This window comes from Microcaecilia unicolor, chromosome 5, assembly GCF_901765095.1.
Source record: "Microcaecilia unicolor chromosome 5, aMicUni1.1, whole genome shotgun sequence".
Taxonomy (NCBI): Eukaryota; Metazoa; Chordata; class Amphibia; order Gymnophiona; family Siphonopidae; genus Microcaecilia; species Microcaecilia unicolor.
Genome location: NC_044035.1, coordinates 81567059 through 81584140, shown reverse-complemented (window position 1 = coordinate 81584140; position 17082 = coordinate 81567059). Strand labels below are relative to the sequence as shown.

Here is a 17082-nt window from a genome sequence, read left to right as displayed (position 1 = left end):
ATTAAGTTGTCTTTTGGAAACATTGACTACATTATTATATGGATGACGTGTCTTTAACAGATTTCACTTCCAGTAATCCTCTAGTAGTTTCATCTGTTGATTCATAGACTCTCTGTGGGTGAATTGTCTGTTGATAGACTGTCTGTTCATAGAGTTTCCTCTTCCTCTCCCCCATCCAGTGTAATATTATTATTATTTGTTATATTTGTATCCCACATTTTCCCACCTTTTTGGAGGCTCAATGTGGCTTACATATAACAGTTAACGGCGTTAGCCGATTCTGGTCTGAACAAATACATGGTATGAACAAATACATGGTATGAGTCTGGGGGGCTGGTAAACAGGGATGCTGAAGGATCAAAAACTTCTTCATTGTCACTTCTTATTCTTTTAGACCTCCGTTCAATGGTAGGAATCTTGTACTCAATATTTTTTATTTTCAAGCTTATCACTATTCTTACGTCTATTTTTATTTTCATAATATCTTGGCCTATAGTTTCTCTGATGCTATGGATATATGTTAACATATCTTAAATCTTTCTAATTGTAAATTAAAATCCTCATACAAGTCTTTAAAACACATATTTTCTTTAAGAAAGACTAGTTCTTTATCGAGATTTTCTTTTAACTTCTCTGTTTTTTTGGTAGCCATTTGAATTATTAAAATCATGTGGCCTAGTGGTTAGGGTGGTGGACTTTGGTCCTGAGGAACTGAGTTCAATTCCCACTTCAGGCACAGGCAGCTCCTTGTGACTCTGGGCAAGTCACTTAACCCTCCATTGCCCCATGTAAGCCGCATTGAGCCTGCCATGAGTGGGAAAGCGTGGGGTACAAATGTAACAAAAAATAAAATTAGGTCCAAAGAGCATTTATTGAGGATCACCTCCCATTTGAGTAGAAATTCTGAATCGTCGTCATACATTTTAGGTTCCTTGTTAACCCTCAGTCCTCTCGGGATCATCTTATTCTGGAAGTATTTCAGCAGTGTGAGGGAATGTAACTCAGTCCGGACTAGTCTTTGATTTGAGGGCCTCTTTCCAATTCTCCATCTGAGTGATTTTCTTTGAACGTTTCTCAAAAAAAGGCTCTTTAGGTAGAAGGTCTTGTAAATGTGCATCAGTGAAACTCAAAATATTACACTAAGATGAAAGGGACATCTTGCCTTACAATAGTAATGCAAAACAAAAACAAGAGGCACAAATGATCTGCTCAATACAATTGAAAGAAAAGCAGAACAAGTACAATAAAATAAAGGAAGTGTTTATTAAAACGGTTACCCGACATAGCCACGTTTCGCCCTCAGGCTGCTTCAGGGAGAAAGTGGTTACTCACCTGGAGTTGCATTGGTTTGCTTTTTGATTGGACTGAGGGTCACTCACTACTTGGGCTGGCAAGAAGACACTCGGACATGCATGGTGCTGGCTGCCAAAGGCATATTAAAGTGATATGAATACTGGGTAGTGTTGGGACCCATCAGGGGTGTTGCACATCTGTGGTAATGTGCTGTCCTTGGAGAACAGCTGCTGTAGGTGAGCAACTTTGCTGTATCAGGTAAGAGTAAATTTTATTTTTATGTTCTTAAGAAAGGTCAAAAATAAAAGAAATGTACTACACAAGGCAACAAAATGAAATGGATTATTGATTACTGTTCTGGATAATCATTATGTGGAGCAGCTGATTGAATGAAAACGAACACCCGAGCTCTTCTCTAATGGCTTCACCATATAACTTTTGATAAGTCATTCGATTTAAGAATTCCCATGTTCCGTAATGCAAGTTCTGCACTTTGCAAGCCAAATGTACTAAGAGCTGCACAATGAAGACAATAGAGGAGCTTTTAAAAAAAAAAAAAATAATAATAATGTAATAGTTACATGAAGGGAAAAACAAGTGGGTTTTTTCTTTGATCATGGCAGTTATTAGATGTCATTATCAAAGCTCATGAAGAAAGATTTTTGTTTTTGAGTTTTTCCATTACATTCTGAACTCCCGAATACCCTAGCAGAGATATTGTTAGTCAGAAGCCCTTATATGCCATAGTCTGTTTCTTCAGTAAGTTCATTTTTAATAAATAATTGTCAACATGTAGTTTCACTTTTTCATTTATCTTCTTGCCTTGCAGTCAACTCCATTACATTTAGCATCAGGATACAATCGGGTTAAGATTGTGCAGCTTTTGTTGCAGCATGGTGCTGATGTACATGCTAAGGATAAAGGGTAAGGGTTTATTTTATTTGTGATTTTATTTTATTTTTATTTTTTTTGTAGCGGTATTGTGTATTAAGCTGACAAGGCATTGTTGTATAGTTAGATCGAGGTTGGATGGACGTTATATGCAGAGCCTGTATGACAATGTTTGTGTTGCTGCAATGTTAATAAAAAAACGTTTAAACATAAGCTGACAAGGCATTCATAAGTTTTTTCTTGATATTTGTATATATGTTGCTCATAGAAAATCTCAGAGGCATATTTTAGGATAGGCATGTGGGAGAGAGGGCATCTCTCCCTCCCTCCAAATGTTGCATGACCTGATCTCTCTATCTGTGTTCATTTTTTTTCTTTTCTTGATTTGGACCAGCCTAGTGATCATGTTTTAGCTTAAAATGCTTAGCGATTGTTAAATGTTCAATACTATGTGAATATTGTTGTCCGATAAACAAGAATAAGGTAAAAACACAAATTTATGCAGACACAGGTAAGCTTACAGGTACCCCCCCCCCCCCCCCCCCCCCCCCCCCCCCCGGTTTTCACATAAAATTTCAGTTTGATAGGGCAAATTGTTTTTAACATCTTTTTGTCTCCCATTCTTTGCCAGTGTTGCTGATTTTTTGTTTTTTTGTTCCCTATACTGACATTTTTTTTTAGTTTGCTGTGGGTATTTGATTGTTACTGATGATTCTGATCATCTGCTGACTATGCAGTTAACTTTAAGAAAAACTAAAGGGATCAGTCAATAACGAGGGTTCCTACCCTTGTAGACTGCATGCAATCCTATTCAGTGCCTCAAAATGGAAAAGTTTTTTTTTTTTTTTTTTAAATTTTTGTTAGTAAGTCCCAGTATCTTCTCTTAGCCATTTGATAACTGTGATGTGAGTTGTCTATGCTCCCACTGACTTAACGTAGTCTTACCCTCCTGTGTATAAATTTAGAGTTGCAGGTAAAATGCATGTGACTTAATTGTGGGGAGGTATATCTGTAAAATTTTTGTTTTAATGTGTGTTCATGTCTGGTTTAGCCAAGAAAGTGTTTTGCATTCATAATTTTGAATGCAGTATGTAGTTTTAACATTAGGAAAACAGCGCTCAAACGGGATGGAAAGAGATTTTTCAATAACTGTAGAATAGAAAATCCCTCAAATTTATTTTTGTTTATTTATTTTTACATTCTTGTATTCCACTGTTATCCAAAAACAAGTTTTGGTTCAAAGTGGCTTACAGATTATGTTCTGGTTGTCAGTTACAAACTTTGTGTTACATTTCACATTTTGTAGTGATACTTACAGTGTTGGTTTACAGTTTTCTGTTTACATTGGTTGTGAGTTATAGTGATGATTTACAATTTCAGTTTGCACTTTGGTTTGGGCTTGTAAAGTTGATTTATGATTTCTATTTGGGATGGTTGTCAATGGCTAACTTATTTGTAGTAGAATTCTTTAGAGGTATATGTTCAGTTCTTTTCTGAAGTGGAGATATTTTGTGATGCTTCTTGTGATCTTTAGTATTGAGTTCCATCATTTGGAAGACAAGTAGTTGAAGCCGGTCATGTAAATAGATTTGTAAGTTATATTTTTACAGTTGGGTAGGTGCAGAAGTAGGTAGCTTCTGGTTTCCGGGCTTGCGTTTCTTGGGGATAGTTCAATCATATATTCTGGTGACTGACCAAATAATGGATGATGGTGCTTGCTTTAAAGATGAGTCTTGTCTTAATTGGAAGCCAGTGTATGTTTCTAGTAGGGAGGTAGTTTTTTTGTATTTTGACTTCTTGAAAATTAGTCTTGCTGCCATGTTTTGGACGTTTGCACCAATTTCAGTGTGCTTTCCTTAAACCCACTTACGTTGTATTGCAGTAATCTGCCTATGGAAAGGGAGAGGAAAGACTACATAATACAGAGAACTTCAGTAAATGGCTCAAAATCTGGTGTCAACAAATCTGGTGTTTGTATACATAGGATGGGGCAATATATGGAAAAACAAAAGGCTGTATAGTTATGATGAGCTACATCTTTCTGTGGAAAGAAAGGATTCTTCGTGAGAAAATTAGACAATATATTTCTAGGCACTTAAATTAGAGGGTGGGGTGTCAAAGCAGGCAATTTCAGGAAGTCACCTCCAGCAAAAGCATGACAGCAGTGGGGAAAACAATAAGCCATGTTAGCAACTCACTTACTAGAAATAAATTAGAGAATAGGCAAAAAACTGTACAAAAGATGAGTGTCAATAAAATATAGCTGGAATGCAGTGAGCACAAACGTGTGCAATCTAAGCATCAAAGTGGAGGATCTGTAAGCCCTGATGTAAGAGGGAGACTTACATATTGATATCACAGAGTCGTGATTCAATAACTCCCATGCTACAATCTTTTTAGGAAGGATAGAGATGGCCAAAAAGGTAGAGAAATAGCACAGTACGTGAAAAACAATGGTGAAATGGCTGAAATGCAGGGAGCCTGGAGGAAACAAGGAAATGATTGTCTTGGAAACTGAAGATGGAACCTCTAACCACACAGGTGTCATCTACAGGTCTCCAACACAAATGGAGAAGCTGGACAAATGTCTGATTGAGAATGAAAGAGGAAGTGCTGAGATTTCAACCTGCCAAGGTGTAGATTAGAATGTTCCATCTGCAGGATTAGAAAGAAGTAGAGCGTTTATGGATGCCTTTCAATGTGTTCTGCTCAGACAAATGATAATGGAGAGAAGGGGTGATGCTGGATCTAGTACTCGCAAATGAAGAAAGTGTGTTTAACATCCACGTGGGTGCCCACCTGGGCAGTAGTGATCATTACATAGTATGGTTTAATACAAGGGCTAAGGTGAGTGCAGACTCGCAAAACTGAAAGTTCTGGATTTAAAACATTGCGATTTTAGTAAAATGGGAGAGTACCTGAAGGGATGGACATAAGAGAAGTGGAAAAACAGTAATCCAAGCTGAAAGGAGTTATAAAAATGGCAACTAATCTTTATGTAAGAAAAATAAATAAAAACAAGAGGAAAAGGAAACCAATGTGGTTCTCCAAACAAGTGACTGAAGGCAATAGAGGTGGCATTTATGACACACAAGAATACAAAAAAGGAACACAGAAAAGAATACTGGATAAAATTCAAAGAGACAAAGAGAAATATGACTGGAAAAAGCACATGTTGAAAAAATGGCTAGAGAAGAGAGGTGATGGTCTCTTTTCAGATATATTGAGAAAAGGAGGAAGGCTCAAAATGGAATTGTAAGATTGAAAGATGCTGAGAACCACTATGTTGAGTGATGAGGAAAAAGGCTTGCTAAACAAACATTTTCTGGCTCACAGAGGAATATCCTGAAGGATCTCTGATAGATATGTATGTGTGTATACATATATATGTAGGAATGAACTAGATGTCACACTGTTCAGGGAAGAAAGCATTTATGAACAACTTGAAAAACTGAGTGGACAAAAGCATTGAGGCCATATGAGATCCATCCTAGGATATGGAAAGAACTCAGGGGTCCTGGCAGGTCCTTTTAAAGATCTGTTTAATAGATTATTGCAGATGTGGTCCTTCACAAAAATGATGATTCAGAAGTGGTAACCTGTAGGCCTGTAAACCTTACTTCAGTGGTTGGAAAAGTAATGGAGACACTGCTGAAGGAAAGGATAACAAATATCCTAGAATTCAATGAGCTGCAAGATCCAAGGCAACATAGTTTTACCAAAGGAAAATCATGAATAGGATTTCTTTGACCAGAGAAACTGGACTGAGGACATGCATTGGATGTAGTCTACTTGGATTTCAGCAAAACTTTTGACACGATTCCTCATAGGCTCATGAATAAACTGAGTGGGCTGAAGTCAGGACTGAAAGTGGTGAAATGGATTAGAAAACCGGACGACTGACAGACATCAGAAGGTGATGTTAAATGGAATTAACTCAGAGAAAGCTAATCAAGAAATGTATTAAGTTAAAAAAGATATCATCTTACTTTCTTTTCCATATTTTATTTTGTTTGATTTCTATTGATAACCTTAAGAGTGGACTAACACGGCTACTACATCTCTCTACTCCGAGAAAAGAAAGCTGAGTATTGGACTTCTTCAGGGATCAGTTCTAGGACCGATTCTGTTTGATGTATTTGAGTGACATTGTTGAAGGGTTAGAAAGTAAAGGTTGCTTCTTGTGGATGATACAAAGATTTTGATGTTATCTCCAAAAATTAGAAGAATGGTGTAATGTTTGACAGTTAAAATGTAATGCAAAATAGTGCAGAGTGATGCACGTTGAGAGTAGAAATCCAAAGGAGCTATATGCGCTAGGGAGCGAAAGGCTGATATGCATGGACCGGGAGAGGAACCTTGTTGTAATAGCGTCTGAGGATCTTAAGGTGATGAAACTGTGGGCCCGATTGTTCAATGCTTACCGTACTTGCAGTGTTTAATTTAGACTAGTTGTAGCCAGTTATTCTAATGCACAAAGGGATTCTGCGTTGCTTTTACTGTTCACAGTAACAGCTACCAATAATCCTATATGCAAATGAATTACAATGAGCTCATTAGTGTTAAAATGAGCATTTTGTGCAATGCACAGAAAGGAGCGCCTACCTTTAACGTTTAGAATTTTCCAGCAGGTCTGGAGCTGTCATTGCATGAGGAAGAAGATGGAATCAAATCAAAAGCAAAACTTAAATGACCTCATGGTGGTTGTTATGGTCAGAAGTTGGCTTTGGCAACTCCAGTAGTTGGGGAAATAAGGCCAGTGACAGGCAGAGTTTGAGGGTCTGTTTTCCAAAAATGACAGACTAGACTCCAGTATGTGTATTCTATATTACATTCATATATGCTGAGATTGTGGGCACTGTCTCTCTCTTCTGGGGAAGGGAAGATATCTTAAGGTTGAAATTGATGAGTAAAATGTTAGCAAGATTGTTGGATTAATTATGTATTAATGTATGTGACTATGTTTATTTTTATTTTTTTGTTACATTTGTACCCCGCGCTTTCCCACTCATGGCAGGCTCAATGCGGCTTACATGGGGCAATGGAGGGTTAAGTGACTTGCCCAGAGTCACAAGGAGCTGCCTGTGCCTGAAGTGGGAATCGAACTGAGTTCCTCAGTTCCCCAGGACCAAAGTCCACCACCCTAACCAGTAGGCCACTCCTCCACACCCATAATAAAATCACTTTTCTTACTATTGGCATGGTGTGGTATTGTGTTCCAAGGTTGCATCATATATAACTGTCTATAACGGATTGGTATGATGGCAAATTTCCAACTGCCCTGTTTGTTTGCCAGTGTCTAATCAAGAGCGTGTAACCTGCATGGAGTGGTAGGTACAGTTCTAGCCACCTTGTTGGACAGACTGGCTAGACCATACAGGGCTTTGTCTGCAGTTCTTTACTGTGTTTACTGTTTCTACAGCAACCCTCTGGTTCAGCAGAAGCAAAAAACAGGGGAGTTAGTTCCTTCTGCCATCCTTCTACTGCCCCCTGTTCCTGGAAAACCATTCTTGTTAAAACAATTTGAGGAAGGGGGTGGTGGGGGAGGGGGATGAGCCTTGTGTACTGAATACACCAGGAATTCGTTTCAGTTGTAGCTTGATTTTATTTTTTTGTTTGGATTTAATCCATTTCAAATCCCTCTACAGCTCCTTGTGATCTCGGCCAAGTTACTTAACTCTCTATTGCCTTGGGTACAAACTCGGATTGTGAACCTTCCAGGGACAGACAAATACCCACTGTATCTGAATGTCCAATGCTTTGATGGTTTTTGGGTTTGCAGGTGGAGTATGTAAGACAATAAATATAGCCAGCGCCATCAAGATGCAGTAGAAATTTGTTTATGCCAGTATCATTGACACCCCAAAATATGAGAACTGGCAGGATCCTCCTAGTACTAGGGGTCAGATGGGGCACCTCCTCAAGTAGATATTGAATTAGCCTGACGAAGCAGAAGTAGAAGCAAGTTCTTCAACCAAAGGAGGAGAATTTCACCAGGGAATCCCCTTCACTTTCCTCTGTCATCAGATCTTTTTCTTAGAAGGTCCCCTCTATTGAGAGGCTCAGTTATCATAAGGAGACTTCAGAACACACATGTTTACAGCTTTTGGTTGATGTGAAGGAGATCTACATATTGGACCTATGGTAGATTTGGGAACTCCTGCGGGTTCAGCTTTCCAGAGGACACTGTTTTCTGGTGAGGGTTCTGTTCAGTCTGATTGTTCTTTGAAAGAAAACTAATGCATGGAAGCATAGCACACCCTTCTCATAAATTGCAGTGCCAAATACTGACTTGTTGCAAGGGACATGAGCAGAGGAGCTCCCTCTCTGAGGGGATATTTTCTTCAAGAGGGAAAAGCACTTGAGATCCCTGCTAACTTTGTGCACAGTTAGCTTTTTGTAACCTGAGCTTAGTCCCAATGCACTAACCTCCTTTTCTGTCAAGCATTATGGGATATTGTCTCTAAGTTTCCTTTGGAGTGTAGTATCTTTTTTTTTTTTTTTTTTGAGCTCATCTCTTCTAGTTAACGAAAAGTTAGATAAAGCAGAAGAAGACAGGACCAAAGAGCCAGTGTAAAATCTTTGTAGTCAAGGTTATATTGTATATATATTTAGATTTTACTTTTCCTTTTTCAGTAGTAGCTCAAGGTGAGTTCCATTCAGGTATACTGGGTATTTCCTGGTCCCTGGAGGACTCAGTAAGTTTCTACTTGAGGCAATGGAGGGTTAAGTGACTTGCCCAAGATCACAAGGAGCAGTAGTGAGATTTGAACCAGGCACCTTGTATGTCAAGACCAGTGCTCTACCTACTCCCCCACTTGCCTTCATTGCATTCCAACTTTAAACACTTAAGCTTTTGTTCTCAGACTGGGGGAGTCTCAGCAAAGTTCAGAGTTATTGTCTTCTCTTAGTCTAGAAGGAACTTGTCTATTGTCCTTTTGTTTGGACTGATCTGACATGAATAAGAAGGTGAAATTTAAACTTATCTGTTATTTTATTATTTTCTTTTAAATGACTTTGTTTTTTTAAAGATAGTATATAAAATTTTAATAAACTAATTTCCTTTCCTATGATCCTAAAAGACTATTCCAGAACCCACACAGGGACGCTTGAGCCACTGAAAATTAAAAATAGCGAGTGCTTTGTTACCCGTTCTGAATTTATTTGAGTGGAGGAGTAGCCTAGTGGTTAGTGCAGTGGACTTTGATCCTGGGGAACTGAGTTTGATTCCCACTGCAGCTCCATGTGACTCTGGGCAAGTCACTTAACCCTCACTTAACCCTCCATTGCCCCTGGTACAAAATAAGTACCTGAATATATGTAAATCGCTTTGAATGTAGTTGCAAAAACCTCAGAAACGCGGTAGTCAAGTCCCATTTCCCTTTCCCCTAATTTTACCCTTGATTTCTCATCTCATCTCTGGTTTACTGATTAAAGACAGATGATTTTAGCTGATTTATGTTTGATTTTAAGGGGAGGGGGGATGTGATTTGATATATTGCCTTTGTGATTACAATCAAAGAAGTTTACATGTTAAGTAAATACAGGTGATTATTTTGTACCTGAGGCAATGGAGCGTTAAGTGACTTGCCAAGAGTCTCAAAGAGCTGCAGTGGAAATTGAACCTAGTTCCCCTGGTTCTCAGGCCATTTCATTAACCATTAGGCTACTCCTGTTGTTTTTGGAAGCTTTTAACAAGATTTATTTTGCCTTTGAACATGTATGGTTCTCAACTTTGACTTAAGTGTATTGAAAAGTGAAAGTCGGCTCCAGCTCCGTATGGGGGGGGGGGGGGGGGTGAAGATAACACTGAGCTGCTTTTTTCCCTGTGCTGCAACAGCTGACTAGATTTACTAATGTGCTTTGATGTGTTTAACATATTATTACAGTGGTTCCCAAACTGTGCGCCACGGCAAGCCCTCAGAGGTGCCGTGGCACATCGCTCCCTACTTCCCCTCCCGCAGGTCCTGCACCTCTGCCGCCACTGCAGTGCTTGCATTTTCAGGCCGTCTGTGATTCACACAGTCACTGCTGGAACTTCCTTCTGCCGCGTCCGGCCCTCACAACAGGAAGTTGCATCAGAGAGGGCCGGATGCAACAGACTGGGAAGGGCCCCAGAATGCCTGTGTGAATCGCAGACAGACCGAGAATGTAAGCTGCAAGCACTGCAGCGGCGGCGGGGAGAAGAGAAGGAAGTGGCAGCGATCTTGGACCTGCAGGAAGGAAGGTGGCAAGCGATGCTAGATTTGGGGAAAGCAGAGGGCTGCAGGGAAAGGGAGACCTGTGGGGGGGGGGGGGGGGGGGGTGCCATAGAAATGACTCTTAATATACTGCCAATTGTAAAATAAGTCTTGTTATCCCAGTGGTTTACAAATTAAAACCACATAATCGGTAAAAAAAATGAAGATAGGAGAAAGTTTTGGAAGATTCTCCTCTTGTTAATGTGCAATAAAGTGTTATTACAGTGCACATTAGAAAAATCTAGCCCTTAAGTCAGTAGGCCAGAAATCCCCATGGGGAGCTGGCCAGAAAAAAAATTACACTGGTAAGCTGATGTTGTCACACGGTCCATAGTTTGATCGTCCTTTCTGTAGCTGATGGCAGGGATGGCCAGGCTGCTCACTTTTGGTTATCATTGCCATTGCATTTACGAGCTTTGCCTTCTTATCTTTTTGCTTCACAAGGCTTTAAAAACTTAAGATTTCTGACGCAGCGATCGTATGTTTCCTTTTACTAATATGTGTATTCAGTATATACTTTTTTAGTTTTTTTAATACTTCGTTACCCGCTTTGAACTTCTCTTGCTAGGGAGTTAGCAATATACAAGAATCATATTACATTACATTTACATTGCTGACAGGGAGACATAACCCACTTGTTTGGACTAGTTGGCAGGAATAAAAAAGTAATTTAACAAGTTTAAATTTCACTATATGTTACTTGTATTACTGTAGATATTCAATTTATATGTCTTTGCTGAAGATGTTCCATTAATTGTTAATTTCAAAAATACAGACTTCTTGATTGAGCCCCTTTGGGATAATCTTGCTTTACTTTGTAGATTTGAGCATCAAAGTAAGGCAATTTTTATCTGCATTTAAAAGAATCACAGATTATATTTGAATTCACATTACTTCTTAATTGCATGCAGTTCAGTGATGTACAAATATTAAAATCTTTCCTTGAATTGTCTACTATAATGTAAATTTTTAGCCAATAATATGAGTGACTTATAAACAGTTTAAAAGGGGAGTGCTGTGTACTTATCTATAAATGTCGGATAGAGAAATCACCAGTAACAATCAGATTTTCTATTTTCAAGATTTTGTGGAATACTTAAGCATATGTAGATTATAGTAAAGGGTTTTTATTTTGTTTGTGACATATAGCTTGATTCATTTCATCCCAAGATGAAGGTAATGTATTGTTGTTTTTGTGTTGGTACAGCAACTAGACACAATATTACTGCATTAATATTGCTTTAACTTTTTTTGTGATATTTTATGTAAGAATCAGCTGTTCTAGCGCACACAGGGAAATTGATAATGTGGCCACCAGACAGGGTGAGGCCCCCAAACATTTGTCGTTTTCTATGGTCCAGTGTAAGAATTACTCAAAAATAAGTTTTCAAACCCAGACAACTTTCAAATGGTAGATATGCTGAAGGATACTTTGAAAGCTTATGCACATCTTTAGATAATTTTTGTACTGGTCCAGGAAAAGGTCTCTCAGCCTTGCAGAGCATCCAGATTTCCTTAAATTCTTAGAATTCCGCACTATTTTTAGCTGGATTTTGTATTGAAACGGTTATGAACAAAATCTGAAAAAAAGAAAATGATTTTTAGTTCATTTTCATTGCCTTTCACAGTTGTTTGTTGATGGCTGCTCTCCATTTAACGAGTGATAGCTATGTTTGAGACTGGAAGACTGAAGCTTATGATTTTGCAGTACATGAAAGAACAGGAAATTTGTTGTAATTATATATTTTTTGTCTGTTTCTTAGAGATTTGGTGCCACTCCATAATGCGTGTTCGTATGGCCACTATGAAGTAACGGAACTTTTGGTGAAAGTTAGTTTCTTTGCTTGTTTATTGATTTATTTTAAAACACTAAACTTATGATTTTTAATGTTACAGAAAACTTTTCAAAATTCTTTAAATTTGGAACACTTCTCTTTTATAGTCGGTTCCTTTTTCACAGTATATATTGAGGATGCAACAGACTGGGAAGGGCCCCAGAATGCCTGTATTGTTTTTGAAATATGTGCATAAAACCCTTAAATACTAAGATGAGCAATATTGTGCTAAATGCTAGTTAACCTATATACTGTGTGCTTCTGTTATGTATGCGTAATCATAAAATCTTTCATGAGCATGTCGTATGTTCAGGTCACATCCTCTTGACTTTTTTTTTTTTAATTTATTTGACTCTTGCCAAATAAAGAGGAGAACAGGCATGATGTTTTCTTGGTGCCCTCAACCCTTCTGTGGCCATTCCTGAAGAACTGGAATTAATTTCACACATTGCATACGGCTTTCATACAGGTAGCTTGTATGCATGTATGAAAGCCATGGGTAGCACGAGCTGCTCGCTGTTTCTGCGAGCAGCTCATTTGCATCCGATTTGGATTTTTTTTGTTTTAATTTTGAGCATCAGTCGCTATTTCCACCTCAGTAATTTTTACTGAGGTGGAAATAGCGGGCAATGCTATATGGGGACTTTTGTGCATTGGCCCCTGAATGTGTTGGAGCTAGTGGTGCAAGAGGAGTGTTTGTGTTTTTTTTTTTTTTTTTTGTTAGGAACTAGGGAGTTTTCTGGGCAAGGAACCTTTTCCAGCAAATGGGTTCTTCTTTGACAATAATTGAAAATTTACAGTTGACACTAATGATGAAAAAGGCAAAAGCAGCTTTTAAACTAGGTCATGAGAAAACAGCAGTTACTGTGTTGTAAAATACCTTCAATTGCTATCTTCCTTATTTAATAGTATTCTGATAATGTTTGATGTAAGGTGAGGTAGCTCAGGTGGACATAAATAATAGAGGAGCCAAATAATGCCACATTACCACCACTAATAATAATGAATAGGTTATGAGTAGGAATTAAAAAAAATCTTAGATTTAGTTGTCTGTATGCAAATGCTGGAGGTCTAAAAAATAAAATTGGAAAGTTTAAATATAGGGCTGTAGTTGAAGATAAACACATCAGAGACGCCTGAGACCTGGTGACAAGAGGATACCAGAATTCCTGGGGGGAAATTCTGTGCCATGCAGAATTTGTGCAGAATTCTACGCAGGCACCTGCATCAGTAGCTCTCCTCATTCTTTCCCCCCTCCCGTGCAGAGATTGTGCGACAAGAGGAGGAGGAAGTTAACAGTTGCACACCAGGCCACCACCATCTCCTCTGCTGGTCTGGTCTAGACTGAACTGCAGGACTGTAAGGAGGTCTCTGTGGTTCACATGAGCAGTCAAGCCTAGGACTATGCAGAATTTAAACTCTTGTGTGCAGACTTCTCAAAACCTTTGCACAGAATTCCCCCAGAATTTTGTTTGATTTTTAAGTTTCTTCAGGGAACAGTGCCATGTTATATACTTATTTGTCTATCATGCACCTACAAAAAATATTCAATGTTTATCCAAAATCTTACTATCCCGCCCATCAAAGCGAATGTCTGGGCAGCTTACAATCTAAGTCAAAGAGCAAGAAGCAGAAAGAAGACATGCACAATGACTTGAAAAAGGAGAGCTACAATATAAATAGGAAAGAAAGGATGGGGAAACGCATAAGGGCAGCTGTGAAGTCCAAGTTCCATTTAGGGGTATGCGTTGGTAAAATAGATGAGTTTTCAGTGCGTAACCTTACCAGTTTGGCCTTCTCCAGTCCTAGAGGTATAAAATATGTAAGATGTTTCTCCTCATTCCCTTATCAAGCGGCTAAGACATGGAATTTACTGTCACCTAAGAGAGAGATCCTACTAGCTATCGTGTTTTTAAGAAAGCTGTAAAGACTACCTTGTTCTGTGAATATTTTATCTCAGAAATTGTAATTTATTTATTCTTTGTTATTAATATTGTCATTTTCAGATAAATTGTAATTCCTAGATAACCATTCTAGGAATCTGTAATCTGCATTAAACTTTACGGTATAGGCAGAATATTAAGAGAAAGGTATGAAATATATAATGTATGTATAGATTGAAATGATGAAGATCAGAATGGGTGGTGTAGCTGAATAAAGTAAAAAAAAAAAAAAAGTGCAGGAATTAATCCTTTAGTATCAGTGTATATAAAAATTCTGTGTTTGACTGGAAGAGTGTACTACTGAAGGTATATTTTTTACCATTCACCGAAGAAACAAGACTGGTTACATGGGCTAATAAAATTAGGAACACTGTAATAGGCTGTGTATAAAATATTATAAGGGTATTAGACAGATGAGGGTCTTTTACTAGTTATCACTTGTAAATATTTTCTCTGATTTACTGAATGTTTTGTCTGGGTATTTTTCAGCATGGAGCATGTGTCAATGCAATGGATTTGTGGCAGTTTACGTCCCTTCACGAAGCAGCATCAAAGAACAGAGTGGAAGTTTGTTCTCTTTTGTTAAGCTATGGTGCAGACCCAACATTGCTGAACTGTCATAATAAAAGTGCCATTGATTTGGCCCCCACACCGCAGTTAAAAGAGCGATTAGCTTGTGAGTAAAAAACAATATTGATAAATTCATGAAGCAGATGAGTACTGTAGCTCATTAGAAGTGGAATTTAATGGTGCATGCATCTGTACATTATTGGAGTAAAATATTTTTGTGGAGTGAGAAGAAACAGGGCATCATTGGGAATTCTGTTATATTTGCTTTCACTTGTATATCTATTTTAATGGGTATCCTATATCTCCTCCCTGCCCACATACATACCTTTATTGTGCTCTAGCTAGTTGTGTATTTTAATGGTGGGAGCCTTTCAGTAGTGAGAATTTTTATGAACTTTAAATGCTAATATTTTTTTCGGCAGTGACACAGAAATTAGAAAAGTTTGTTTGTAGTGATTTCATTTGACCTGATGATGATTTCTTTTTTTGAAAAGTTGAAGTAACTTTTTTTTTAAGGGTTTCCTTTTTAGAGCTATTTTCCCCTCTTTGAGTAAGCTAGAAGTGCATTTGCTTTGGAGACAGGTGTCAGCTTTTGTGAGGTATTATAGGAAAGAAAATAGGACTGAAGCTCTTCTATTCTGTGGAATTGAAATACCAAGGAAATGAAAACAGATTAGTGATTATCATTAATATAATTTCCTTTGCATCCATATCAGACCAGTCCAGACAAATGGGTTATGCCCATCTACTAGCAGAAGGATACAGGATGAAAATAGTTCCAAGTGATCCATCCCTTAAGAGTTTTATGCAGCCCTGGAATGTTCAGTAATGTTTAGATTGTAAGCTCCTTTGAGCAGGGACTGTCCTCTGTGTTAAATTGTACAGCGCTGCGTAACCCTGGTAGCGTTTTAGAAATGTTAAGTAGTAGTAGTAGTAATGTCCAGTATATTTCTCCTAGTAGATGGAATGTGCATCTCCTACTGGGTGTTTCTCAGCCTGCCTCTGACTCAGTTTGAGCTAGGTATCAGTTGAGCAGGGGGTTTCCTCTTGGAAGATTGTAGCTCCTTTTTCTGTTTGTAAGTTTGGCTAGAGCTGGGTGACACCTGGTGGTGGTCAGTCTCCTCCCCCCCCCCCCCCCCCCCCAACACTCCTCTGCAAGTTTGCTGTGGCAGTATATGTATTCTATGGAGACTGTAAACCTACTTGATTCTGTAAGTCATTCTCGCTAGCAACACTGTACCTTATTTAAATTTTCCTGCAGGTAAGTGTATATGTTCTCATATCCTTCACATGGCTGTTTTGCTTCTCCCCTTTCTTCAATCAGGTGGTGGAAGCTCTTCCTGTGCTGTTCCTTCAGTAGGATAATTGTTTTCTTTTCAACTGAGGAGATTTCAGATGAAATCTTTATGCTGTGCCTCTTACGTTTAGTATCACTTCTGTTCTGTGCCGGCCTGTTGGGGGCTGAACTCTTTGGCGGTTTTTTTCACAAGCCTTGGCGACGCAAATAGTTTCTCGTTGTGTGAGGCAGCAGTTCAAGCACAGTTTTGTAAGGCAGAGAGGTGCTGATTTCAAAGCAGACAGTTGCTCTGTACGCTGATAGAGGCAATCAGGGACCGTCACAGAGGTGCAGTCCTTGGGTCTTTTCTGCTGATTTGAGACTGACAGGTGTACTTTACATAGTGCTCCTACTCCAATCGGTGAGCCCTCTCTGAATTTTACAGCTCTGGAAATACGACGACCTTGTTGGGTAACAAGCTTTCCAGCATTCCATGTTTTGCAAGCTCTGGTGAGTTATTGTGCTTAAAGGTATCTTTGATTTCTCAGTATTTGCATCTCTTAGTCTTGCTTAATGTGCGGCTTCAGGCAAAAAAGCAAACAGGATGCTAGAAATTAGGAAAGGGATGGTAAATAAGATCGAAAATACTATTATGTTTATTAAAATTTGTAATACCGCCCTATCTGAGCAAACATGTCAGGGTGGTTTACAAAAACTAAAAAAAAATATAGATACAGATATAATACAATTAAAACAAATAGGAGGTAGAATTCCATTAAAATAGGAAAGGTAACATGCAAAACAAGAACATGCAGAACATTAAATAATAACCACTATATCGAAATGTCTCTGTATTGCTCCATGGTGCGACCTCACCTTGAGTATTGCGTTCAGTTCTGGTAGCCTTATCTGAAAAAGATATAGCGGAATTAGAAAAGGTTCTAAGAAGAGCAACCAAAATGATAAAAGGGATGAAACTCCTCTCATATGAGGAAAGACTAAAGAGGATAGGGCTGTTCAGCTTGGAAAAGAGA

General features: G+C 38.5%; 1 protein-coding gene across 1 annotated transcript in view; it reads left to right on the top strand.

Annotated features, from left to right (window-relative positions):
- The window catches only part of TNKS2 (tankyrase 2), a 163499-nt gene that overhangs the window by 52601 nt on the left and 93816 nt on the right, over positions 1-17082 (top strand). Inside the window, exons 6-8 of the mRNA XM_030203045.1 lie at positions 2123-2217; positions 12188-12254; positions 14692-14878. Coding sequence (XP_030058905.1) covers positions 2123-2217; positions 12188-12254; positions 14692-14878 — 349 coding nt within the window. The remainder of the gene's footprint in view (positions 1-2122; positions 2218-12187; positions 12255-14691; positions 14879-17082) is intronic.